This window comes from Anoplopoma fimbria, chromosome 8 (genome assembly GCF_027596085.1).
Source record: "Anoplopoma fimbria isolate UVic2021 breed Golden Eagle Sablefish chromosome 8, Afim_UVic_2022, whole genome shotgun sequence".
NCBI lineage: Eukaryota > Metazoa > Chordata > Actinopteri > Perciformes > Anoplopomatidae > Anoplopoma > Anoplopoma fimbria.
Genome location: NC_072456.1, coordinates 25,002,626 through 25,030,554, shown reverse-complemented (window position 1 = coordinate 25,030,554; position 27,929 = coordinate 25,002,626). Strand labels below are relative to the sequence as shown.

Genomic DNA, 27,929 nt, shown 5'->3' with positions numbered 1-27,929 from the left:
TTTACGGCATAAACAAAAAATATATTTCAATTATTTTTTTAATCATGTTTTATTTAGATAATGTTTTATTAAAAAGTATTATTTGCAAGTCATGTTTATTTTATTATTTATTATTTATTATTTATTTACGGCATGAACAAAAAATATATTTCAATTATTTTTTTAATCATGTTTTATTTAGATAATGTTTTATTAAAAAGTATTATTTGCAGGGTTGCAATGAATATTTAAGTCATAGTTTCTGTTTATTATTTATTATTTATTTACAAAATATATTTCAAATCATTTTTTAATCATGTTGTATTTCCCTGTTTGTTTAGATAATGTTTTATCTGAATAAATACATAAATATATAAATAATTAAATATAAATATATACATATATATAAAAATTGGTCATCTTCTGCAGTTGTCCTTCTTTAATCACCACCAATACATCAAGACCACAGACTGAATGGGCAAGACTTTACACCCAACTTTTTGGGTTCACAATTTACTCCCCATCTGTTACACTCATACCTGTCCCACCACAAACAATGCCAGGTAGGAACTAAAGTTACTTGAAGGCTAAATGTACATACATGCAATGGCTTACCTTAAAGGTTACACCTGTAAATAAAAAAAAAAGCTATATATGATAATGTAATAATAATTTGATGTAATAATCCAACTTCAAAATCTATAAGTAATTAAAATAACCCAAAATGTAACTGATGTTACAGTATCTACAATTGGAGAAGAAATAACACTTGATAATTATTCTTAAACAGCATCTTCTAAATTCTAGTCAAGGTAAATAGAGTTTATTTGTGACATAACTGAAAGTCAGCAAACATGATTTTCCTGGGGACACCTATACAACAAGGGCCCTTTTACTGCCTTGGATCTTAGTGATCAAACTGCTGATGTACACTGATGCTTTTGGCTGCAAAAGTGAGTAAAAGTTTATTTCTTAGAAAGTTGTAGAAATACTATGAAGAAGAAAAAAAAGTGATTAAATGAATGACTGCCACAGAAAACTTTAAATAATGAAAAAAACTGGATACAAGTTCAAAAATAAAACCTGTTTATTTATTAAAACAGTGAAAATAGTGCATATGTATTCTCTTTAGGTAGAATAACTCAAAATTGGTATTTCTATTTACATAAAGTTCAGGCACTTGAGGAAAGTCGGCAGACAGTCGAGCACATTCCGGCTTTTATGGCCGATGATATTATGTACAAAACAGACGGAAGGATCAGTGAGTTTCTGCAGACAGCAGCTCCCAAGAGGAGACGAGAGAAGGCCAGCATAGTGCTTCAGCTGGATTACACATCACACAGGTCATGGGTGTCTCTGTGCAGGAGTGAGCTGCAGCTGGAAGCATCACTGGGGGGTAGATGGGTAATGGAGTTCTGAGCAGAAAGGATCGTTATTTCACCTTTGGGATAGCTGGAGGATGCCTCCTGGAGAGAAGATCAGATCAAAGGTTCAATGGTTCAGCTTAATATAACAATATTAATAGAACACTTACTTGAGTCGCAAATAATATCTTCCACAAGGAGAGACTAAATGAAATGCAATAGTGTGCTTTGTTCTTGTATTATGGACAGAAATTACGATTTAAATATCCACCTTTCGATTTTTTCTCTCCATTTTTCATTGTTTTACTGTAGATTTCTTAACGGCAGACCAGACAAACTGATTACAGAGATAAATGTCTGATCCCTCATCATCATAATCTATGAATCTAGTTATGCAGCAGCTAGCTAAACTGAGTTATAACACCGGCTAGCAAAAAAATAGGAGCATTTCAGCTGCTTATGCTCATTTCATCACTAAAATAATAAAAAAAACAAGCAAATATTTAAAAAAACTGGCTAAATGTATGTCTCCACTGCAGATGCAAACTTTTTGTTAGCCCTTCAGTGAAAAGTGTCCAGGCCAAGGGGTGTTAACACAGCAATAAAATATATAAATGAATAAATATAATATTCTATTTCTATGGGTGTAACATATTCGCTGACCTCTGGATTAGAGGCGAGTCATTAAAGATGTGAAAACTTGCAAACACGATTACATGCCATGTGGAAAATTATATGGGATTGGCTGAGAAAGAAAATGGTAAATAAGGGAGCAGGGAGTTTTTCCAAATGTTGGAGCTCTGCGGTACAAGTTTCCATGTACATATTTTTGGAATTTGATTGTTGCACAATGCATGACCTGTTGTGTCTACATACTTTACAATCATTTGAATAAATATGGGGGAGAAGAAAAATAAACTTATAGAAGAAAGCTCATGCCCCATGTACTGTATATCTATAAGGGAGAGAGAGAAAGAGATTGAGTAAGAAAAATAGGCATACGGTTGGATGGAATGAGTCAGGAGAGGAAAGAAGGAGACCAAGTGGGAAAGAACCTAAAGAACCATCGGAGAGCACAGAGGAAATGAGGCGGAGAGAAAAAGGAGAAACTGGCCAAAAGCAGGGGAGGAACCAGTGAAAGTGGAGAAGTGAAGAAATGTACAAGAAAAAGAATTAAGGGGGGGGGAGAAAGGGAAAATAACGGTTATTGCATGAGGGAAACTGGGGAGGGCAATAAAACAAATGCATGCTAGAAGAAGGAGGGAAAAAAAGGGGGTGGTGGTGGGGGGGGATGAAGGACGAAGAGAGAGATGAAAACTTGACAGAGCGCTCAGCCTGTTGTCTCTGGCTCCGCTAGAAAGCTGCACAGAGAGAAGTCCTGTCTACTGATGGGAAAGAGAATATGAGAAACACATTTTTTCCAGCAGACCCCCACCCAGCTCAAATAACAACTCCCTCTGCCCCCGAAGCACACGGTTTGATTGTATGTGTGTGTGTGTGTGTGTGTGTGTGTGTGTGTGTGTGTGTGTGTGTGTGTGTGTGTGTGTGTGTGTGTGTGTGATGTGAGTGTATATGCCAGTGCATGTTTGAGTGACAGATGGGAGGTCATCTGAATGTAACTGGTAACTGGATTTCAGGCTGGTTTTCTGAGTCACCTTGGCACGCTAGGTGGAGCGCGGTTGGGTGGGCCAGAGAGCTGATGAAGGCCATCGTTGCTCTGGGAGGCGGCGTATGCGGGCACCCGAGGGGCAGATGGGGCATGGCCTCGAACCACCGGCTTGGTCACGGACTTCTTAGAGAGTGTCGGGCTGGGTGGAGAGGAGAACGTTACGTGACGGCGACAGAGATGGGGAAGAACCATTTTCTTTACTGCATGCATCGGTGTAGTCCGACTCCGCACCTGGGGGGCTGTATCCAGGAGGAGTCCACAGGTGGAGGCAGAGGGGTGGTGCAGGTGGAGGTGGAGAACTTCCCGATGACGGCGAGCGCCTCCTTCAGGGCAGCGTGCTTGCGGAGCACCTCCTCCCGGTGCCGCTGCTGCTCCGGTGACTCATCCATCAGCGCCGAGCATTCTCCCAGAGCGTAGAGCTGGGCCAGCAGCTCGGAGCTAATGAACTCCTTCACCTACAGAGGGGGATTATTAACAGCTGCGACAAGTCAAAATGTTGGACTTTGTAAAGTGATCTTTTACTCTGGTTCGGGATTAAGGCCCGAAATTCTTAAAGGGACAGCTCACCCAAAAACATTTAGTATATTTTCCTCTAAATGTGTAGTGGTTGTTATGATTCTACATTGTTTTGTGTTTGTTATGGAGATATTTCTCTTCCTCTACGATATAATTAAACTTTATGGCACGGACTTGGTGGAGCTCGCCAAAAAATACATTTGGAAAAACTAGAAAGCAGTATCTCTTTCCAGAAGTCCTGACCCGGTTACTGCAGATAATCCACAGACCTCGTAGTGACGGTTTCATATTGAAAATGTGGTTGAAAGAAAATAGTTCCTACATAAAACTGCTCACAGTTGTGGATTGATAAATCGAGGAAAAATGTGTTTTTTGGATTTTTGGGGTGAACCGTTTCTTTAATTGGGTGGCAAAAATCTTTGTTTGTTTCTTTTTATGGTCTCATTATTTCCCCAAGTCGTTGGAATAATGCTCAACTAATGTGTCAAATGGTGAAAACTTTTATGATAGACAAAGAAATACAGATTCGAATGGCCATATTAGGAGGAAGATTAACACCTAACAATGCTATGTGGAAAAAGTTTTAGAGACAAAGACTGAAAGAGCAGGTTTTTCTTGGAGAAAAATTTCAAAATTGAAAGGGAAAAATATTAAAAAGAGTCTGGTCTGGACGTCTTACGCTGTTGATCATGAGGTGCATAACGGTCTTTGGCATTAAGTCCTTGAAGGTCTTGTAGATGATGCTCATGTAGGAGTCGACCAGGCTGCGGATGGTTTCCACCTGACGCTCCACCTGGGGGTCAGAGAAGTTCTCTGGAGATCCATTTCCCTGCTCGTCCACCTGGGTGACCCACAGACAAGATGGAGTTGGGGAATGATTGCAACATACTCTGCTCTGATTGTCGATTTTGTTTTAACCAATCACATAAAGTGCAGTTCGACGCCCTGCAGTGACGTAACGCAGCTGGTCATTTCATGTTAATACAGATGTGTGAAGCTATTAAGATCGGTCTCATGCGTATTTCAAAATCTGGTTATCTGTGTGCTTGCGACGATAAGAAGTATAGAGCCACTGTGGTAGGAACAGGGAGAGCAGAATAGAGGGAACACAAAGGAGGGAGGTGGGCAGAAGAAAGAGAAGGGGGGAGCGGGTGAGGGACGAGGAACTGCTGATTAGAAACAGACGAGAACACACACACATGTTGTAGTGACATCATGGGCCAAGAATGCTCTGCTGAGGAGCCAACGACAGAGCGAGATGGAAGGGGTGGGGGACTCGGCTTTTTTTGGGTTTTTTTGTTCTAGCTTTGGCAGGGGAGGAGAAGGGGGAACACGGAGAGAAGGTTCGAGGGGTTTACGGCCGGAGGTTTAAGAGATAGAAGAGTCAGAGAGTGCATCCAACACAAAAGGTGATGTGCAGACAGGTGCAGCTCATCACAGCAAAGGTCAGGGTTGGGGTTTAATTGGGTTGAATAAGGGGGTTAGGGTACTAACGGTGACTCTGTCGGGGTAAACTCCGGCCTGCAGCAGAGACGCCTTCCAGCTGTCCAACTCCTCCTGAGAGTAACAGGCCAACTCCAGGCACTTGTAGTCCTTATACACGTTCCTGCAAATTCAGTGAAAAGTTGTCAAGACACCTCAAACAAAAAAAAAAACAACAAGCCAGTAATAAAACTCTTTCTACAAAACAGAGGTTGTGTCCAAAATTCCATAGTACACTAAAACATTGTGTGAGATTTTTTTAGTAAGTCCGAAACATGAGTGTGAAACCAAGGGCTACGCAAAATGCATAACCTTTCTGGTGCAATATTACAGCATGCAAGCACTGGACACCAAGTCGGCATAAATATCCCATTATGCAATGCGAAAGTGACCACATCGGTCATAACAGACAATGGCGGAAAACTCTGTAACGTCAAAAACTCTTAAGTGTAAATATAAGATGTCACTTTGCTAATGTCTTTTTTAATTTATTAGTTCAGTCTTCATGATTTTCAGAAACCATTTGCCGTTGCCGTAGTTACCCAAAAGATATACTCCTGTTTTTTTCACAAAAAAAGTATGCTGAACAATAGCAAACATATTGAGTATGTAGAGCATAGTATGCAATTTTGGACTTTAGAGTATAAACACATAACTTTACATTCGTTAAACAGATGAAGTTGTTGGGAGACAGAATGCTAAATGATATGATAAGTGTTATCCAAAATAGGAACCCCGACCTTTAAGTAATGACATGTTATTGATGGTTCCTCTTATGAACTCAGTGTGGATGATGTAGCCAGAGTTTTAGTCACAATGCGTGGGATCATTTCCCCTGAGAAACACTGTCTGACTCACTTAACTATCGTCTATCTTTTAAGCTGTACCTTTTGAAATATAGCCAATCACCTCTTATCAGTGAAAAGAAGATGACAATTTGTACAGAGACCACGTAGATGATTCTTCACTCAGCTTTTGACCCACTTTGTACACAAGTCAAATGTTATTGGAACAAGGTTGCTCTGTGTGTATCATGTGAACTCAAACTGGCTCATTGACAAGATTATATTAGTAGTGTTTTCTTGTGTTTGCTTAAAAGTAATATTTAAAGTCAGGACAGGCAGTTTCTTTGTTGGGCTCCCTTGAGCAAAAATTCCACGATAAACTTTCAGCATGTTGTAGTTCAAGGGGTTCTGGGAGAATTTGGCTAATCACAGGTTACTTCGCAGAGAGGGCGTTCCTATTGGCTGTTTTACAAATGAAGATCGATTGCACGTCCCTTCAGATGGTAAAGCCACAGATTCAACGGTGGAAAGTCCTGCAAAAAAAAGTAACTATTCCAGCATTGGCAACAACTTCCTACACTGCAAAGCCACCCCAAAAAACTGACTTATCAAAATGAGAAAATAAACCCAATAAAACGTGTAAATATCGGCGAAGCGTTTTAGAGACGGAGAGAAAATGTAACTAATAATTTAGCCAAATGCTAACTGTAGCCAAATGCTCACGGCTGCAACTACGTAGCTCATTAGAGCCTCAAATGCACAGTGCGTCATCTCAAAGGGCTGTACAGGCCCACAAGTTTGCAAGGGACGGTTAATCTTGGACGACCATAATACTTTGCATTGTACATTGTAAATAATGCTCAATGCTATAAATGAAATGTATTAACGATTTGTCTGGGCTGTCATGCAACATTTTGTAAGAATTGTGAGCAGGGAAATTGTCACAGCCTGGTCCAATGTAGTAATAAACCTATTAACTTAATTGAAATAAAAATTTAGAGTGGTGCGCTGGCTGACTTGTGTCCCATTCCTGCATCTGGGTAAATGACTTGATACAATGGTAACACAGGTCACTGGGTTTTGTGAAAAAGGGCCCACAGCAGAGTCCTCCATGTGTTGGGAGCCACAGATGGAAAAAAAGGGTATTCAATTTAATTTCTTAACTGTATTGCTGTGGTATAGTTTATTGCTTTTTGATATTGCCACCTTTATAAATCAGCAGTTGAGCTAGTCTGGTGATATTTCGGTTGTACGTAGCATTGAACAGACCTTGTTTATATTTGATGTATTTCCTATTGATTGCAAATTTCCCCGCTGCGGGACTAATAAAGGATTATCTTATCTTACTCTTTGTTTTCACGATGCATTATAGTGTTTATATATACAGTCAGACAGTGACTATGTTCACTACGCACATTATATGTTGTATCTAAGGGAGCCTAGTATGGTGATCTGGACTTGTAGGTATTTGTAGGTGTGTCTCTGTATTGTAAAAGCCAGAAGCTCGAAACGTCAACAGTGCTAATCAATCGAATGTGCATGGGAGCAATATCTTGTGTCCAGACTCCAGATTTTTTTTCCCAGAACCTCATTTTCTGTGAAAAAAAGGGTATAACAGTTTGGGTCAGTCTTCCCAAAATTTGGTACGATCCTTTCAATGCAATACAATAAACAATCCAAAAGCATGTAAAGAGAAAACAATTCACTGACAAATGTTAAGGACATAGAGACACACACAAGCACTTGCAACTAGGCAGATACACACACATTCACGCACTCCTACACTTTAAACTACTGTGCTTGACATGACCTTCTTAACTGCATCTTATCTCCTTATCTTATCTCCTTCATCATCTTTCCTCTCGTTTCCCTCTTCACTCCATCTCCCTCTGTGCTTTTTGGCCGCCGCGGCAGCACAGCAAAGTAAGAAACAGGCAAAAAAAGAATCTGGAGCCGGCTGCGGCCCATCTGTTAAACATTTTTCTTTAATCACGCGGTTGTTTCTTTCCCCCTTTTGTTGTTCCCTTCTCACATTCAGGACACAAAGCAATTAACCTCAAATATGTGAAACCTTTTGTGTGTGTGAGAATGAGAGAACCAGCAGGGAAATGTAAAGAGGAGAGGGGATAAAACTTCATCAAGAAATGGGCCGTTTGTGAGCTTATGGCTGGGCTAATAACTCAGGGCGTGGTGGCTAACAGATAGGGAACAAGGCCAACAATGACAATACTAGAGTGCTATTACGCTAAGATCAGGACACTAACATTCGTATACACCAGCGAGCGCACATTCAAATTGTTCTATGCGCTGATTTATCGCTCACTCCGCTTTCCTCTCCTCTCTCCTCTAGCTCGTAGCCGGCCCTGAGCTTTTTCACTCATCGTGAGGAATTTTCTGCACAGATCCTTGACTGCTTTAGATTTGAAGAGTTTCCTGAGGGTTTTGATTACTGTCAGACAGGGACAAAACCACTGCAATGTCTGCCACACACACACACTCACACTCACACACACACACACACACACACACACACACACACACACGGAAACACAGAAAGAGAAACAGAGCGAGTGAGGGCGCAGGAAAGAGGGGGGCGCCATAGGACAGACTTTGACACATTCCTGGCCGATGTCTCTGATACTCTCTCTCTCCCTCTCTCTCTCACTCTCTCTCTCTCCTGCTTTCTTTCTCCCCTCAACCCTTCCAATTCTTCTTTTCTCCCTCCTTTTTTGTGGTGAGTCGAGCAATTCTTTCCAAACAAGAGCAGCCTCATCTCTGATCCAAGCTCTCTGGCTTTGATTAGTTGCTTAATGAGCCTGCCTTTGGTATGCTGTGGTCTATACACAGACACACACACACAGACACACATTGGCAAAGGCACGAACACACACACACACACACACACACACACACACACACACACACACGCACGCACACACACACACACACACAATTACAGTTTGTGCGTCCGAATGCAGCATAGCAGAGAATTATAAACAAAGCCCACATGCTCTGGTACAATCAGCCGGTCTTTGGGTCAGCTCCAGCTCCTAAACACCCTCTCTCTCTCTCTCTCTCTCTCTTCTTCTTCTCTTATGCTCCCTCTTGGTCTCTCTGTCTTTCTCAATCTGTTACACACACATAAACCTTGCAACAGCCTGCCATATACTAGAAACTACACCCACAATAAAGTGCCCACTGGATATCCCTTCAGCTCCAGTGGCAAAATTGAATGGAAAAGGTCAAAGAAAGGGCACAAAGACGCTCTGTCATCTCCTCCCTTTCCTCCTCGGACATGTCCATCCTTCTAAAACATCGCTAAAACTTCAGCGAGCAGGTGACAAGAACAGAACTCCCTTTTTCTGAACACACACACACACACACACACACACACACACACACAGACACACACACGCACACAAACCTTAACTCTGTGTTGTAGAGAGCAAAGACAAATTTGCTGGACATGAAGCCCTTCTCCACATCTCTGAGCTTTAGGTTGTCCAGGGGGAGCATGTACTTCTTCTCCTTCTCCTGGAAGAGAGACAGAATACGGAGCGATAAAGTTTGACAGAGGTATGCAGGGTAAAATATGACATCACAGCGAGGCAACACAGGTGTTGATAGCAAAAGAAAAACAACAGAGAATGAAGACAGATCATCGGGGGAGATTTAGCTGAAATAGTTGTATGTCTGGTAGTAAATATTTTTCAGCCTGCCTCTGGAGGAGAAAGATGGAGGCTTGAACTGTAGAAGGAGAAGTGAGCGGGAGATGCTAGCAGAGGACCTGAGTTCACCTCAGATGATGTGTCTGCATGTCAGACTGGCTCACATTAACGGCCCGCTAACTAGCTAAAGAGAGACAGCGGGAGAGGGGGAGAGAGGGGGGGGGGGGGATACCAGAAGACTCTAGTCTGTCATCACCACGGGGACTTATGAATGACGGAGAACAGTTGGAGGAGTGGAGCGGCCAGCGTGAGGAGAACCAGACAGTATGGAGGCAGGGTATGGAGAAGTGAGGCAGGGAGGGAGGGAGGGAGGGAGGGAGGGAATGAGAGAAGGGAGAGAGGCCGGGCCCACATGTGAAAGTCATTACTCAGACTCTAGCTCTAACACAACATTTTCGCCTAAAGTGAAGCCCTCCCCCCCTCCATCCTTCTTCCTCAGGCCTGCTCCCTCTTTCTAACCTTTGAGCAGGAGGCTTGCAGAGAGGCTGGTCAGAGGAGCAGCCATGGGTGAGGTAAAGAGAGTATGTGATGTTCGTAGAAGTGTTAACTAAAGTTGCCTGCAAAACAGGCTGTCCCTTATAATCCTGGATGGTATTTGCACATAGATGCACGTACTCACGCCTGCATCTGAGCGTGTGCACGAATTTGGGACGAGATGTGCTCCCCTGAACCCTGCGACTCTCTTCCTTCATTTTTTTTCCAAAAGGGGCCCACTTCCTGTAACAGAGTCTGAAAAAAAAAAAGTGACTGGACGGGATTGGCGCTCAAACAGCAACATCTGGGATCGCTTTGGACAGAGGGGGGCGGGGGGGGGGGAGGAGGAGACTAGAGAGAGTATAGGGTGCTCTGATGGGGTAGAAATAGAAAGTAGAGATGATGAAGAGAGGAAGAGGAGGGATAGAGGTGGATAGAGGGATTTGAACTTTTTTTTGTTGCGAGAGTAGAAGAAGGAAGGGGTTGAGGAACATCGACGGCAGGACAGAGTGTGCAGGAGAAGTGGGGAGAAACTGCAGACCACTCCAAAGTTGATTCCCCACGGGTCCCATCAACCCCATATATGGCTGCTAAGTTCCTCCCTAACTCTCTCTCTCTCTCTCGTTCTCTCACTCCCCGCATTTCCTAACGCCTTCCCCGAGTGAACGGGCAGATCCCTAGCTGAATGAGTGAATGTGCCACGTCGAAGACTGGATACTACGCCGGGACACAGCCCCGCGGACGCCCCGACCCGAGACACGCTCACATCTCCGGAGGAGGGACGACCCGTAGGAGTGGATGTCTGATGTGTGTGAGAGACTCCTGCACCGACACGGGATAAGAAACAAGAAAATATAACAGAGGAAATCTTTTTTTTTTTTTTTTTTTTTCGCTTCCCACTCCGCCACTGGTAGGACTGCTGGTGGGCAAACAGGGAAGGCCGAAGATAAAAAGTGATAAAAGGGTCCTGCTCCGTCATCCCAGTGTTCAGACTACCTGTTCAGGATCTTACTGGTGTACAGTAGTCTGCACATTGGTTAGACTGTGCAAGGAAGTGCTTCAGCTTCAAGACTCGACGGACAACGGGAAAAACCTGCATGTACTCTACGCCGCGCAAATCTAGGCTGTGATACTCTCTGATGTTTCTTTCTTGAACGCTAACAAATGACTTGAAATGTGCATTCACTGTCAACAGCTATACACGCTTCAAAATGCAGCCTTAAACTCTATATTAAGTCAAGCGTAATGATTTGTCACCTTTGTTAGCGGCGAGTTATATCTACGTAACAAGGCAGAGAAGTTTACATGCATTGCTTTTAAGCAAAAGAAGACTCTCATTTGACCATTAATTAAGGCAGAAAAACTCTAAACTAGCTAATTATTGAGCGTCTTTTACACACATTCATTGTTGGGAAACTCTAAACTAACTGACTTTTTTTCCCCGGGTGCCTCTGATTGGGTTTTTTAAGTTTATGCATGTGCATCTGTGTGGCAGTATGATAACCCAGTTGTTCACAGACATCATGGCACTGTTTTATATATGCATGTGTGTGTGTGTCATATTCCCAGTGATGTCAGGGTGGTCATGAAGTATCATACATCAGAGCTGCTGCGTCTCCTCGTCCTCTCGACTAATGGATTTGAGATATGGAGCGGGCCTCACTTACACTCACACACACACACACACACACTCACACTCACACACACACACACGCCTACACAAAGAGGGGAGCGTGTAGATTAAGTGTATGTGCATGAGCCGTCTGTTTTTCTTCAGACTGCCTGGTGGAGCCCTGGCAGTCGAGGGGTGGAGGAATGCGTGTCTGCTCAGTGTGCTGTGGAGATTAAACTCTGAACTGTTATGCTGCTCTCTCAGTGTGAGGTCAGAGTGAGGGTACAAATGTTTAGGTACACAGAGAGGAGACGGACCGCACGGCCTGAAAGACGTTAAAAGTGTATAGACGCTATCAGCAGGGATGGAGAGGGGAGGTTGAAAGGGGTGAGGGCGGAGGTGGGGGGGGAGTTGAGAGGAGAGGGAGGGGGAGTCAAAGGGGGAGGTCTGCAGTGTAGAAACAGCCATGTGGGATTTCTCTGGGCAGATCTTGGAAGCTGGTGTTTGGACAAAGCTTCAGATTTTCCAGCCAGGAATGTGCACAGTCCCAGGGAGACTGCCAACCACAGAGAGGGGGAGAGAAAGAGAGAGAGAGAGAAAACGAGGGGGAGACAGACAGAGAGAGGGAGGAGGAGGAAAAGGCAACAGAGGTAAAGAAAGAGAAAATAAAAAAAGGAAGGGGGGGGTCAGTAGTCGAAGAAATAATAAATGTCTGTGGAAGGTAGTGTGGGCGGGGAGAGAGAGAGAGAGAGAGAGAGAGAGAGAGACAGAGGGCGCGAACTGCAAGAGAGAAGAAGCAGAAGTTTGGCTGCAGGTCGCACAGATGCAACGTGGAGAAGGCAGCAGATATGATCTCTAGTGATAATATGGGTGACTGCTTTTGCACTCAGGCCTTCCAAACAAAGCCGATAAACCTCCCAAACATAGCTAGGAGGGGCAGAGATTAAACAGTGACCGGCCCATCTGAACCAGAATTAATTAAAAAGGTTTGGTCTTTTGAATTAGCTTCTATCCGTGTAGTGACACATGCAACATCATCGTGATCTGTACACAGCCAAACATTTGTTGCTCTGATGTGGTCAACAGATATTCGCCTTTGTTTTATTTGTCGCAGATGTGCTTAGTCTGTGTGTATGAGTGAGTCGATTTGGTCATCAGGAGATGACAGCGAGAGGAAACCTATAACACTGTGTGTGTGTGTGTGTGTGTGTGTGTGTGTGTGTGTGTGTGTGTGTGTGTGTGTGTGTGTGTGTGTGTGTGTGTGTGTGTGTGTGTAAGATGCATGCCTGGGGCTCGGAACACTCTGTTCAAGAGATCCAGTGTTTATCTGAAAAGTGGCCGTGTGTCTGTCTGGGTTAGTGTATATTTTTCTCCACTATTTGCATGCCAGTTTGTTTACATCAGACTCTGCATGTGTACTGTATACTGTATATACAAGTCCGTCCACTGTGTGTGTGTGTGTGTGTGTGTGTGTGTGTGTGTGTGTGTGTGTGTGTGTGTGTGTGTGTGTGTGTGTGTGTGTGAGTGTGAGTGTGTGTGTCTTAGTTTGGCTTGGGGCAGCTCCAGCTGTGTCAGAGTGAGCCGCTCCAAATGCCTGAACTCCCAGAGGAGGAAGAAAAAGGGGGAGTGAGGGGAAGAGTGAGCGCAGAGCGGGACGAATGGGGAGGAAGGGGGAGGGGTGGGGGAGTCAGAGGAATGAATGGGGGAAACAGAGGGGCTCACTAGCAGGTCCAGGTGGCAGGAAGGGTAAGCAAAGAAAAAACTGTGAGCTGGACATGGAAACAGGGTTAAAGATGCTCTTTTAGTTATTGGTGTCAGATGTCAAAAAGCTTCCATAAAGACTGTCTGTTCAGTTTGACCCACAACATGGCGGTTACCAAGAACACTAACTTATTTGTAAAAACCTTCTGTGTCTGTGAAACAACACACAGCTCAATTTCATCCACAACAACTCTGCGTTTTCATCCAGATGTGAGTGTTTGCAGGTTTATATCCAAGAACAAGCACCTCAATGTGCTCCCCTCTCTCCTGATCTCACTTCCTGCACTCTGCCCTTCCTTCTTCCTGTGACATGGACTGCGACAGGATGAGACTGTTGTGGTGTGTCTGCCTGTCTACACTTGCTGTGCAGACCTTCTGCTCCTGTACAGCAGGCACAGACAGGCAGACAGATGGCAGCCCGACTGACACCAGAAAACAGAGCTGAGCTGGCTCCTCCATTTACTGAAGCTGTGGCACCAATATCAACAGATCAAGACGGATTTCCCCTTCTACTTGATCACTCTCAACTTCCCAATTTACATTCTGTTTAAAGCTGAAATATGTGTGAATAAACTTGTGTTAATAAACAGAGTGCTGCTGTGTTTTGTCTTGATTGCCTCACCTCATCATCCTTGAACCAGGACAGGCTCTCTGCACTGAGGATGAACCAGTATTCCTTGGCTCCGCCTTTCATGATGCCGATGTTGCTGATGGTCAGCCAGCCCTTACGAATCACCTGCACAACAAAAACAAGGGTGAGGAGCTCAGATGGCAGGACTGATGTCATCAAAAGCATTCAGAGGAGAGTTATGAAGGAAATTAGAACTCAAATGAAGGTGTGAAAAGAAAGGACACACAATAAGAGTGGACTCTTGCTGATTAAAGTAAGAGTGGACAGTTGACACTGTAGGAAAAAAGATTTGTGAGATAAATGACGAGATGCACACATGAACCTACAAAGTAAGCACAGAAACAAATGTAACCAAACATATTTGGAGATAAAGACACATTGTGAGAGGCTGGAAGAAAGATGTGTGATGAATAAGGGAACAGGAAGTGTGAGATAACATAAAGATAAAAAATAAAAAATGACATGGACATCCTGCACACAAGAAAAATATGAACATCTGCACGTATTTATGAAGCGTGGGGAATGCAGAAGATAAAGATGATGAGGTTGAGACTGAGGGAGAAAACTGTAACTGAAAAGAGTTTGTAGTGAATCAGTTGCAGACGAGGAAATAAAAGATTAACAAAGCTACAAGAAGCCATTTTCCAGTGAGCATGTTTGCATGCCAACCCACAACACTTAAGCTCGAATCCTGCACAGAAAATGTTTCCAGTAGAGGCGGCAGTGAGTGAGCAGACTTAAAGAGAGCGGTCTCCTACTATTAGTCTTGAAGGAGGGGCCACACCCTGGAGAAAAACAGGAGATGAGGGAGCAAAATTGAGATTTAGGAGTTAATGTTTTCATTTTATTGGGAGAATATTATGTATTTTTGGGGGGATGACACTGATAGTGATGATTTAATAGTTAACTACTATGACAGCAACATGAGAGACTGTGTAAATAACTGACATAACATTTTTTTTTTTTCTTTAGCTGTGGTTAAAATGTGCTGCTGTTCAACATCAGGGTTCCTGACTAAACTCAATCATACTCACTGGGATCGTGTTTTTAATTAGTGCTGCTTTCAAATGTGTCACATAAATATCATGTTACATATTAATCATAGCAGATCGAGACGCCTTTCATGTTTGCTTGACTGCATTCCTATGAGAAGCCAAGATCAACTCGGGTTGCAGGATTGGACCCTAAATCCCCTCCAGTAAAATAACAAAATACCTCATTTATCTGCAGCTATGAAGTCTTATTGCTGCTGATTAATGAGTAACATATGGGACAGTGACATTAATGAAAATAAAAAAAGTAAGAGGGATGGACATTTTTTTGTTCGTAACCATATGTTATACCTTAAAGGTTTTCATAGCATTTAACTCAGTAAAAGCAACATTACCACACTGTGAAAATACTCCACTACAAGTAAAAGTCCTGCATTCAAAACCTTACTTAAGTACAAGTGTTATTAGCAACATGTACTTATAAAAATGATGAAAGTACTCATTGCTAAATAAAGCTGTCAGACAAATGTAGAGGAGTAAAAAGTACAAAATTTACCAGTAAAGTGTTCAGTACAAGAACCTTGAATTTGTACCTAAGTACAGTACTAGAGTACTAGAGTGAATGTACTTAGTTACTTTCCAACACTGATATGTTGCACTAAAGAAAATGATCATTTCTGAATGTCTAGACCTGCAGGTACCATAATTAAAAAGGAACATGCTGTCATGCACACACTTGTTTGTTTTGCTTAAAAGAGAAAAGATATTTGTTGAGATATTTCACTCTGAACAAAGTAACAGACCTCTGAATAAAATACTGTAAAAGGGCATTTTCCTGCTGCATGCTTCAACGTTAACCCCCTATATATACATGTAGCTATACTGTAAATATATTCTGTATATAAATATGAATGAATGACAGTGCTATTGAAAGTCTTACATGGTTTCCTGCCATCACTGGAACAGTCTTCTTATTGCTTTGCTTGCACGTCTGCTGGCCGCTGAGAGAGACAGAGAGGGGAAGAGCTCATGTCATTAACTTTATTGGCGTGTTCAAATTTATAGTTAATAGTTTTAAACCGATTAATTTACTCACTTAGTGAAGCCGATGAAATCTTCATGTTTGGTATTTATGTAAGCAAGCTGCATGTCAATGAGCAACAAGACCTGAACAGAGCAGATAGAACACACAAGGCTTATTATTCCAGTAGAGTAATCTGAAAGTACTGAGTGAATGTGATGTCCAGCTGTGTGTGAATGACCTGATCCCTGCATCTACTCTCTTGCTCTCGTATTTCAGTGGTTACAATTTTCTCCGTCTCATTTTGTAGTTTGGGAAAAGAACTGAGCTATAGAGGGAAAACAGATCAGAAGTTAGATACAAGACTGTTTTGACACCCTGAAACGTACAGATACGTGACACACACACACACTTTTATACCTCGTTGATACACTGGTTCACCGTGGTGATGAGCTCTTGGCTGACCATGTCGACAAATTTAGTACACGGACCCTTTAAATTTGATATCTGTTTCTTTACTATGGCTTCAAACGCCATGTCAGGAGTGAACAGACCTGTCCTAAAGGGAAGGAGAGGCAGATTGAGGAGAGGAAGTTAAATAAGGTTGGCTGCACCAAACAGAAAATGATAAACTATGTAAAAGCAATTGACACTTTGCATTTGCTCAGAACACTCTACTATACCTGACACCGTGGATGTTTCTGATGGCGTAGTTGATCTCCCGTCGCAGCTTCCCCTCATCTAACTCCAGCTGAAGACAAACACAATAAACTGTCAGTCAGAGTTGAGGACTTGGCTAGGGTTAAAGGCAGGGTTGGTAATCTTGAGAAACCAGTAAAAGTATGTTGGTTTTAAAAGTCATCCAACCATAAAAACACAGCCCAGTTTTGCCACCTCTTTTCCAATGGAGGCAGCTAGCAACATTAGCTCCAAAAGTTGCTAAATCCAGCAAGAAAGTCCCAAAGTCGGCAACATTGACTGTCCGTCGCTTTAGGCCTCCCTCCAAAGCCACGCCCCTAAACTATCATTATGAATGTACTCCCAGCTGTTGAGATAGCAGCTTGTGGAAGACAGCGGTGACGAGCAATGAGGCAGATAGACAGGTAGGTAGCCCGTCCCATCATTTATTTTGGGCAGAATAAAATGATTGGACCGGCTAAATACAATCCTGCGACAGCCACAGATACTGGATTATTCCCTTTTTTTTGTTAGAGCAATTCATTAATTGATTTCTAAAAGGATATTATAAGAATTTCAAAAATAATATCACAAAAGTTTTTGAAGAAGATTACCAACCCTGCCTTTAAGAGATTAACAGCTAAGCATCACAGTTATTAATGCACATACAGTGTGAAACTGAATTCGCTATATATATATATATATATATATATGCACAAAGACGAACAAAAATCTTACTCAGAGTCCCACACACACCTTGACCAGTTCATAAGGGAAGCGCTCATGGAAGATTCGGTTGATCCTAGCACCTCCTGACAGATGAGCGGTGTCTACTTTGTTGCCCGAGCCCTCGATAAGCTTCTCAAAGTCGACGGCCAAGCGTTGAACATTCCTGGAGGACGGAAGCACACAGACCAGGAGAAACACTGACATATACATAATATTAAAGAAAACAAGTAAGTCCACAGACACATCCAGAATGACTGGCTGACTGACTGGAGCAGAGTCTTGGTCCTGCGTGCGGGGTCATCAGGGCGGTACTGTTTGTACTCCTCAGCCTCTTTGTTCAAGTCCAGGAGCTGACTCTGCAGATGACTACGGAAGGCTGGCAGAGTGTCCCGGATGTGGTTGGTCAGTTGCTGCAAACAAACAATAGGAGTGACAATACATACACACAATATATTTACTTCTCTGTGTGTGTGTGTGTGTGTGTGTGTAGGCCTGTCACAATAATGACTTTATCAACCTATCACATGATATATTGACATGACCTCAATCATTTTTACGTTATCGACTTATCGTACAACATTTGGGCATGACATTGGTAATTATTATGTCATCACCTTATTATGTTATCAACTTATCGTACGATAAATGCTGGCTTCGATATTTCCTGTTGAGTTCATGTGTTTGTTTACACATAAATTTCAACAAACATCAGTAGAATAAACAGCAGGGTTTCCTCTACCTTACCAAGACACGTTTTTGTTAACAAAGCCTGAGAGTCCATTTTATTTATTGTTTTAGTTGTGTGGTTTTATTTTATATTTTTTGTTCACATTCCAATTCCATGGTTTGAATATTCTTAAGAATTTAAATTACATTGCTCTTTTAGTGGATGTACTTGCATTAATATTTTATCATACTTTTATTATATTACTGGCATCAAATTGTCTTAAAATGATTGATCGTTTATCGCAATTACTTCTGGGACAATATATCGTATAAGAAAATAAGTTATTGTTTTAGACCTTGTTGTGTGGGTAAGTGTGTTTTATTTATTACCTGGTTTAGTATTCTTTGTAAATACGGGGTTCCCGTACTTTCGGCCATGTGTTTGTAGGCCGGATGGGACAGGAAGAACATCTTCTCTGCGTGCAGGGCTGCCTTAATGTCCTTTTTCCCATCAATGTCCTTCTGACTGCGGTTCACCACCCCTATGTAACCTGGGGAGGAGGAGAGGAGAAGGGAAATTAACATTTAACTTTTTTTGGTCCCTTGAGGTTAATTTATACTTTACAGCAAAGCACATAACAATACATTAAAGAACACATACATACAGTACAGTAGGGGGAAAGAGGAAGTTTCCTGATTACAAGTGGGCTAGAAGTCCAACAACAGAAGTCACTGATCACACCAAATCACATTTCAAGTAATACCATATACACGGATCAGATAGTTTTAGCCTTCCTCTCTACCCATCTGTTTAACCGGCCAGATAGCATACTCTGCTCTACAACCCGGATCTTTCTCACTTTCCCTATCATGGATAGGTCATTTTGATGTTGAGGATAAGCTTGCTATCAATAAAAATCCCAATGTACTTGTAGTTGTCTACAGAGTGGACTAAAATCAATACTCATGTCCTTAGTTTTTGGTTCATTTAGATGAAGGAACACCACTGTACAAATTTCATAGACGACAGGCTGTTTTCATCGGCATGGAGAAACTGATTATGCGGAGTCGTCAGAAAACGTATTAACAATTGGCAAACTTATTCAACTTATTAAATTATTATTTTGTCATCTGGCTGCAGCAGTCGTCAGTATACAGAATATTGAGGAGCGGAGAAAGGATACCCTGAGGATGAGGACAAATCCCCTCAAATGCATCCATTCACAATCCCTATCTGAGATCTGTTAGCTAAGAAATCAAGGCACCAGCTCATAATATTGAAATCTAAACCAAAATTATGAATGAGCTATTTTATTAAAATGCAGCATCGTCAAAAACAGTTGAGAAATCCACAAATAGTAGCCAGGCGTGTGTATTTCATCCTTCAAGATGTTTAGAAACAAAGTTAAGCAGAGTGGCGGTAGCTTCTTCTGTCCAGCCCTGTAAGTAAACTGTAATAGGTCAAGCAAGAGCATGTGATCATTGCAACAAGAGGACGGCACAATCAGAGCTCTGATGAGACACAGATTCAACTTGCATTTTTCCGACGTGTCCTTGGGAACTCTTCCCAGACCACCATTCCTTCCATTAAGACTGAAGCATACAAGCAGGAAATGAATACGTTTGTTCAACAGCAGAGCATGTGGTTTAAAGCGGGCCAAATCCCCCATTTAGTACAGTAATAGATGTAATAGCACCAGGCTCCATATCCAATGCTTTAGCTCTACGCTGCTACCAGGGCGGGTATTTCAGTGGGCTCCCATAGCTAATGCATTAGCGCCGTAGGAGAAGCATGAAGGGGCCAGCACCTGGTGGAGCTTTACTCAGTCTGCACTCCCACAGGATCTCCCAGACTCTCTCTCTAACACACACACACACACACACACACACACACACACAAACACACACACACACACACACACACACACACACACACACACACACACACACACACACACACACACACACACACACACACACACAAAAACACACTTTTACAAGCCAATGATATCATCTCGTCTCTCTGTCTATAAATTCCTACTCTCTGCATATAGATAAAGTCATCTTTACATCCAGCCCATCAGTATTTATTTATTTGCACTATTAATATTGTTTACAACTTACAGAACACCTGGCTTGTAAAAAGTACTACGTTTAATTCCAATTTTGTTTTTATTGTAGTTTATTGGTGCTTTTTTTAATGTATTTTATATAATATTTATATATCTATATATACACCTATTATTTTACTTCTTGTGGACATACCAGCCCTGTCTATTCTTTACCTTCATTTGTTCGGCTCTGTTGTCCTTGTCCCTAGCTGTTAAGTCTGTTTCTGTGTTAGTACATTAAGAAAAAAAAGGCAGAGTGAAATTCCTTGTATGTTTTCGCACACTTGGCCAAGAAAGGTGATTGTTATTCTGTCTATCTCTTGTATACATACACAGAAGAACAAATGTCCACACACAAACACACACACACTCAATGATACTACTGGGAAATTACAAAGTGCAGGGCATCTTTCAACGGAAAAGTAGTAAACAAAGAAGACAGAAATAGAGAGTCAGACATGGAGAAAGACAAACGGAATGAGAGGCACTGAAGGTTTGATTGAGACTGAGCTGCTGATAACAGACACAATCGTAATGTCAGTCTCCACTGAGCCTCCACTGGACGCAGTGTGTGACTGCATTACAGCAAGGTGGCTCATCACACACAAACACACACAAACACACACAAACATGCTCACAAACACAGGCAGCACACCTCTGCGTAGGGGGAGCAACCTGTTCTCTAGTATGTTCCGGGCATCTGTTCCTTCATCCATCAGGTCCAGCTTAGTGATGACGCCAATTGTGCGCTGGCCTGAAAAGAAAAATAAAGAAAAGAGGGAATTTTATAGCTTCCAAATGTGAAATCATAACCTGTGGAAGTATGAATGATGTATGACAACCCCTCCACATGTTGCTTACCCTGTGGGTCAACATCTTTGGCCAGTTTGAGTGCATCAGAGTTTGCCAGGTCGGTGTTTGCTGGCGTGACAGCCAGGATGAGACAGTTTTCCTTACAGATGAACTGCATGATCATGTCTCGTATCTGGTACTCTATGTCCGCCGGCTGGTCTCCTATCGGCACCTTGGTGATGCCGGGCAGGTCCACGAGAGTCAGGTTCAGCACTGCACGCACACACATGCAGAAGAGTACAAATACAAACATAAACATAATTGATATGTTTATTTATTTAGCTGCAACACTACTTTTGTCATAAACAGCCTGTCATAAAAGGCAGTACTAAAAGACACATGAGGGATTGCCTTGCCGAGGATAAATATGCCACTAGAACTACAAATCGAACCCATGACTAGACAGTTTAGTGGGCGACACAATGTTAACGATTCCTGATGGCAGAAACATGGATACAGAAACTAAACCAGAGTACAGATTTTTGGATCCATCAGCTGGATGTGGTTAATTATCTTAGTCTTAATCAGCATGTCGCCTTCACGTTTACTGTATTATAATATTAATATTAATTTAAAAAAAGAAATCTTTGTACAGGCTTCTCTGTTTTGGTTACAGCCTATGCTAAACTTCCATATATAATATATGTAATGTATATACTTTTTTGCTCTTGGTATTTTGTGTTTTTACTGTTTTCAAATTATTCAACAGTCATTATCCAGGTCATGTGATTTCCTCCCATTGGTTGTTTATACTATATAGGTGTGGCTACATCAGTTTTGTTTGTTAGTTAAATTCCCTGATGAAGACCTACAGCGGTTGAAACATGTTGGCTCTTTGATGATTTAGCCAACATAACAAAGGCCTTTTAATATTTCCTTCCTTATTGGTTGTAGACTTTGGATTGCCTTGATTGCCTTCCTGTTAGGTCATACAATGACTTGAATGGATATGTCGCATTGCATGACACACAAGTAGACCTTGTGTTACCGTGTGGTGAATAAATCCGTAGGCTGATGGGGACAGGAGAGATGCCTTTATTGGATCCTGTGAGTCTGTTTGTCTCGGCCTCGATCTCTTTGCGAATATCATCAAAGTCTGTGAACTTCTTCCCCTTACAGTGGAAAAATTCACCGTACTCTGGAAAGACAGACAATGAACAGGGAAACAATCATCAGTTAAAAAACGTTTTTTGGAGTCATGTCACAATAGCACAGTATATTACAGCGGGCTACATAAATTCTATTTATTAAGTCAATTTTATTTGGTTTTAATTGTACTCTTCTTGTATTCAAACTGTTGAGCTTTCTGTTGTTTAATTGCTTGGATTTTGCCTTGCTTTGTCTGTCAAAACTCTGTTTTTAAAAGGTGCTACATAAATAAAGTTATCATTATTATTATTATGTTTCTAAAAGCCATTTGAGATTGTTTTTAGAGAATAAAAATGCATCCCGCCACTTCTTCTATGCAGCAGAAGCAAGAGGGCATTAAAAACTTTCTGACCTAAGGATGGTAACTCCATCACTGTCCCATCAGTTTGGCTAAACCGATGTAAAATATCTTACTGCCCTCTGGTGGCAGATTAAGAATGACACTTGCACAGCCTTCATGAGTGACTGTATGATGTGCGTCTTATCTACCTGTGTTGGCACTGAGCAGCTGGAGGATTAAAGGTCTGCGAGTGACAATTCCTGAACCACGTGGAAGGAAGTCTCTGTTGGAGAAGGAAAGACGGAATTGGAAAAGGATACACACACAAACACACACACACACGCATGCACACTGACACTGCACTTGATGTCACAGCAATTAGAGTCCAGAGTCCAGAACATAAGCTTGACACACACCATTTAAAAAACTTTAAATACTGTACATGCACAGATTAGACCATTACACTATGTTAACTTACTAAAAACGGCTAGTAATGCGTAGTTTGGGAGCACTAACTAACAGTCAGCTGTGCTTCAGTTGTATTTTAGTTGCTATTTACTATCCAAAACATCACCAACTTGGTCAGATAGGCTTAGAAAAATCTTCAGCCCAACCAGATATATAAAAGACTAAAAGCTACAAGAAACAGAACACACAGGAAAACATCCTCCTCTTTCCTATTAAAATCAGATTCAGGAAGTTTGTTTTACTACATCCTGCCCCAGATGAAGCAGCTGGCACGGTCCTGCACAAAAGGGGTGTCATAGCGTAATCATAGCTGAGACAAAAGAACTGAGGCCTGTTTTAAAATATCACAACACGCTCAGGAAAGCGAGCATTACTAGCCTTCTATAGCTTTTAGTGAGGCCACACCTTCTGCTTCTGTGGACAATAGCATTGACCTCTACGTATCCTTCAGGAAACAGACTCCACTGTCTTGAAATTCGGAAACAACTCACTATTGCTCACCAACATTCTTTCTGACAGGATGGAAATGCTTAAGTCTCCTCCTCATTAACCGAATTATCTCATTATGCATTTAAAAAGGTGGAGTCTGCGAAAGATTGTTTATATTTGAACTCAACACCCAACTAATACACCCCATCCCGTCAGTGCTCCTTGAGAACGTTAGCATGTTTCCCATTTACAGAGCCACTGCTATCAACACCGTGTTTTCTATTTAAACACATACACAGACCGGACAGCTGTGAGGAGACATTGGCTTAATTTGACTCATATACAGCGGTTTAAAAAAGTTCAGAAATTAAGTTATGTGTAATAAAACGGAATGACACAGGGGAAAAAGTATGGAACACATGAAGAAAGGGAGGTGCAAAAAGGCATGGAAAGCCAAGACACCAGCTGAAATCTATCAGTAATTAGAAAGCAATCCTGCCCCTTGTCAGTGCAAGTTAATATCAGCTGGTTCAGTCCCAACTGATGGCCTATAAAAAGGTGTCTCATTACCAAGGTGTCACACAAGAAACATCTCATGATGGGTAAAAGGCTCTCTCAAGACCTTCGCAACCTTATTGTTGCAAAACATACTGATGGCATTGGTTACAGAAGGATTTCTAAACTTCTGAATGTTCCAGTGAGCACTGTTGGGGCCATGATCCAGAAGTAATTTCACCATAAACAGGCCACGATCAGGTGCTCCTCGCAAGATTTCTGACAGAGGAGTGAAAAGAATTATCAGAAGAGTTCTCCAAGAGCCAAGGATCACTTGTGGAGAGCTTCAGAAAGACAATGATCCCAAACACACAGCCAAGGAAACTCTCAATTGGTTTCAGAGAAAGAAAATAAAGCTGCTAGAATGGCCCAGCCAATCACCTGACTTGAATCCAATAGAAAATCTATGGAAAGAACTAAAGACCAGAGTTCATAGAAGAGGCCCACGGAACCTTCAAGATTTGAAGACTGTTTGTGTGGAAGAATGGGCCAAAATCACACCTGAGCAATGCCTGCGACTAGTTTCTCCATACAGGAGGCGTCTTGAAGCTGTCATTACCAACAAAGGCTTTTGTACCAAGTATTAAATAAATTTCAGTAAGCGTGTTCAATACTTTTCCCCTGTGTCATTCCATTTTATTGCACATTTTCTTTTAATGTATGGATTACTTGGGTTGTTACCGACTTGAATAAGAATCACAGACTTTACATATGAAATTTACCCGGACAACACTGTTATTCATGAGTTATGGTAGAAATGAAAAGCGAAATATTCTAAACTATGCTGGATAGAGAGGTCTTCAATGTATTATGACTTTGTAAAGACATACTTTACGATACATTTCTTAATGTATCGTACTATTTACATACTACTAATTACATACTATACTATGACTTTTTAAGGCATGCTATACTATGTATGTCATAAAGAGTCAAAGTATTGTATGCCATAAAAAGTGATATTATAGTATACCATAAATGTTGTGAAAAGTCACTGTTATTATTTAAGACCTTTGAAGTTTGTTTTGGTTGACTGGCAAACTTGTAGGTTAATTAAAATAATGCTGATTCCATTAGTTTTCCAGGAGCCATGTTAACCTCCCCTCCGTTATCGACACCTCCACAGCCTGTCAGTGAGATAAAGTGGTGCGCTGGATACTGTCATACAGGCACTAGCAACCTCAGGCATCCACCACTACAGACTAGAAACACAACAGCTCAACAGGGTGGAGACGGTGATATATGAACACAGTGATTTCAGCAGTGAATTGTAATTGGTTACAGCAACTGCCTGAAGTCTTGGTTTCGATACAGAAGGACACATATCATTGTGTATTAAGTATGTCCCAGCTCTTTAATCACAGTTTGCCATGGCTGTGCTTATAGTATTACAATCAAATAGCAATAAATTACAAATTCAGATTTTCATAACTTATGACACTAGAGTCATCAAGCCTCAAACTTTCACTTATAATAATTGAACCATTTTGCAGTCATTTATTAGAATTAGCCAGGACTAGTCATATTACATGGTTACACTTTCTAATAGTGTTGTCTTTCAAGTCATTCAGTCATTTTGGGATGACTTAAATTACTCACCATTTGTACATGTGTTTTACATACTGTCATTTATGGGTGTTGTTCAAAAGGAGGGGTTTATTAGTGATGACTACTGGCTTTATCAATGTTAAATGAATAATTTGGACTGACACATTTCAATGATTCAACCTGGATTTCCTGTGAAAAATCCTGTTGGCAGGAGTTTCCTGCTTTCGATCAGCTATCAGATCTGATACATTTTTAGTTGTTGTTGATGAATTTTGGTGCTTCTAAATATAAAGTCTGTAACTGATCCACAGACAAAGACTTAGTGTTAATCCAGTGTTAAAGATGAAACAGAACACCAGGGGAATGTTTAGGGTATTTGGGTGCATATTTTTGGTTTCATAACTGATAACACTACAATAGACCTTTTCATTGCCATTCTGCTGCTAAGGCAATAGCTTCGGTATAAAGTATGTCTTTTGTCTTGTTGTTGATTTGTCTACTTCTGTTATAATATCATCTCTTGTTTGCATTTTTTATTTCTTTATCATGTAAAGTGCCTTTGAGTACCTTTTAAAGCGCTATACAAATAAAATGTATTATTATTATTAATATTATTATTATATTATTTGGAGCAGCTCGAGACCTCACGAGTTCTCAAGTTTGAGATTTACTTCTTTGGTTTCTGGCTTTTTCATAATGAGTGTTCTCAAATATTTTTAGATATATACAGTACCAGTCAAAAGTTTGGACACACCTTCTCATTCAACTACTTTGAAGAATCTAAAATATAAAACATATTCTGGTTTGTTGAGCATTTGTTTGTTTACCACATAATTCCATATGTGTTCCTTCATAGTTTGGATGTCTTCAATATTAATCTACAATGTAGAAAAAAATAAAGGGATTTTGCAAAATTAACTCTAGCTCTAACAAAGCAAAACAAACAATATGAATTAATTAAAAATAAAATGCACACCAGTTGTTACAAGAGGGTTGGTTATGGCAGTAATATAATATAATTAGTTTGCACAAGTTGTTTTGTAAGTATAAAATATTTTACCAATATATGTCAAAAAATTTTTACAAACAAGTTTATTCATTTGCAATTTGTGTAATTTATAATTCAAGTTTAACAAAATCTGTATATTTATATAATATATATATATATATATATAATATATATATATATATATAATATATATAAAAATCCTGTTTACATTCAGTTTATTCATTTGCAATTACTGTCTAATTTATAATTCATTTTTAACATGAATGCTGTATTTTTACTTTATATATATATAATATATATATATATATATATATATATATATATATATATATATATATATATATATATATATAATAAAAATCCTGTTTACATTCAGTTTATTCATTTGCAATTACTGTCTAATTTATAATTCATTTTTAACATGAATGCTGTATTTTTATATTTATATATATATATATATATATAATATATATATATATATATATATATAATATATATATATATATATAATTCATAACATGAATGCTGTATATATATATATATATATATATATATATATATATATATATATACATATAATAACATAATAATTACAACAACATATAATAACATAATATTTTTTTAGGCCATGAAAATGTATTGTTAGTGGTTTAGTTGGTGTCCCCTGTGTGGTTGTGTAGGTTGACTGTGTTTCCAGTGTCACACATACCTGCCCACAAAGTTCTCCAGCACGGAGCTCTTCCCGGCGCTCTGGCCGCCCACCACGGCGATCTGAGGCAGGTGGAGGCTGCAGCTCTGCCCGACGCCGCTCAGGGCATCCTGGAGCCGGTTGACCAATGGGATCAGGTCCTCCATCCCGCGGTTGCCCATAGCAACCGAGCTGCCTGGTTACCTGGTTACCTGGTTACCTGGCTCCTTTAAATATATATATATTTTTTGTTACACTACCCGAGTCGTTCTAGTATCTGACATAGTTAATAGTTACTCACATTAGGATAATTTTTAAATACTTAAAAAATATATAATAAAAAATAATAATAGTTTTTTCGACGGTGCCAACTTTATTTAAAGAAAACAAAGTCCGTGACGTCAGCGGCTGGTTTGTACGTCTGGTAACGACAGCACGGTCCAAGTTTGCACTCACGGAGCTCCTCAAGCCTCCGGGAAAAGTTCCCAAAAGACATATTTGTCGTTTTAAAACCGCCAAACGTCCCGTTAAAGTCACAAGCACGTTGAAGCAGCCGGGCGTTGAGTTTAATCCACGGGAAAAGAGGGAGAAGTCTCCACTCTGACAGCTAACCGAATCGCGTCCTGTGCGCATGCGCGGTAGACAGCACTAGTTTGACTCGGCAATCCCCCTTTTCGCAGGGGGGAGAGGAGACAAACCCTCAGCCAATTATGAAAGTGAACCCATTTATCAGACACCAGGCATGCATTCACT

The 27,929-nt window shown here is 40.9% G+C and overlaps 1 protein-coding gene across 2 annotated transcripts; it reads right to left on the bottom strand.

Annotated features, from left to right (window-relative positions):
- Nucleotides 1-1,070: 1,070 nt before the first annotated feature.
- Nucleotides 1,071-27,902, bottom strand: dnm3a (dynamin 3a). 2 transcript variants are annotated; one of them, XM_054603496.1, is made up of 21 exons: nucleotides 27,198-27,902; nucleotides 22,689-22,762; nucleotides 22,039-22,188; nucleotides 21,060-21,263; nucleotides 20,854-20,952; nucleotides 18,478-18,638; nucleotides 17,689-17,831; nucleotides 17,449-17,584; nucleotides 16,698-16,765; nucleotides 16,435-16,573; nucleotides 16,256-16,342; nucleotides 16,090-16,160; nucleotides 15,934-15,994; nucleotides 14,760-14,786; nucleotides 13,993-14,106; nucleotides 9,220-9,329; nucleotides 5,023-5,134; nucleotides 4,208-4,369; nucleotides 3,244-3,467; nucleotides 2,999-3,151; nucleotides 1,071-1,445 (listed from the first exon to the last, which is right to left on the bottom strand). In XM_054603496.1, the coding sequence occupies exons 1-21, from the start codon at nucleotides 27,356-27,358 to the stop codon at nucleotides 1,412-1,414; spliced, it is 2,490 nt and encodes an 829-aa protein (XP_054459471.1). In that variant the 5' UTR covers nucleotides 27,359-27,902; the 3' UTR covers nucleotides 1,071-1,411. The 2 variants fall into 2 exon arrangements, with proteins under 2 accessions (XP_054459471.1, XP_054459472.1); XM_054603497.1 differs by lacking the exon at nucleotides 14,760-14,786.
- Nucleotides 27,903-27,929: the final 27 nt, after the last annotated feature.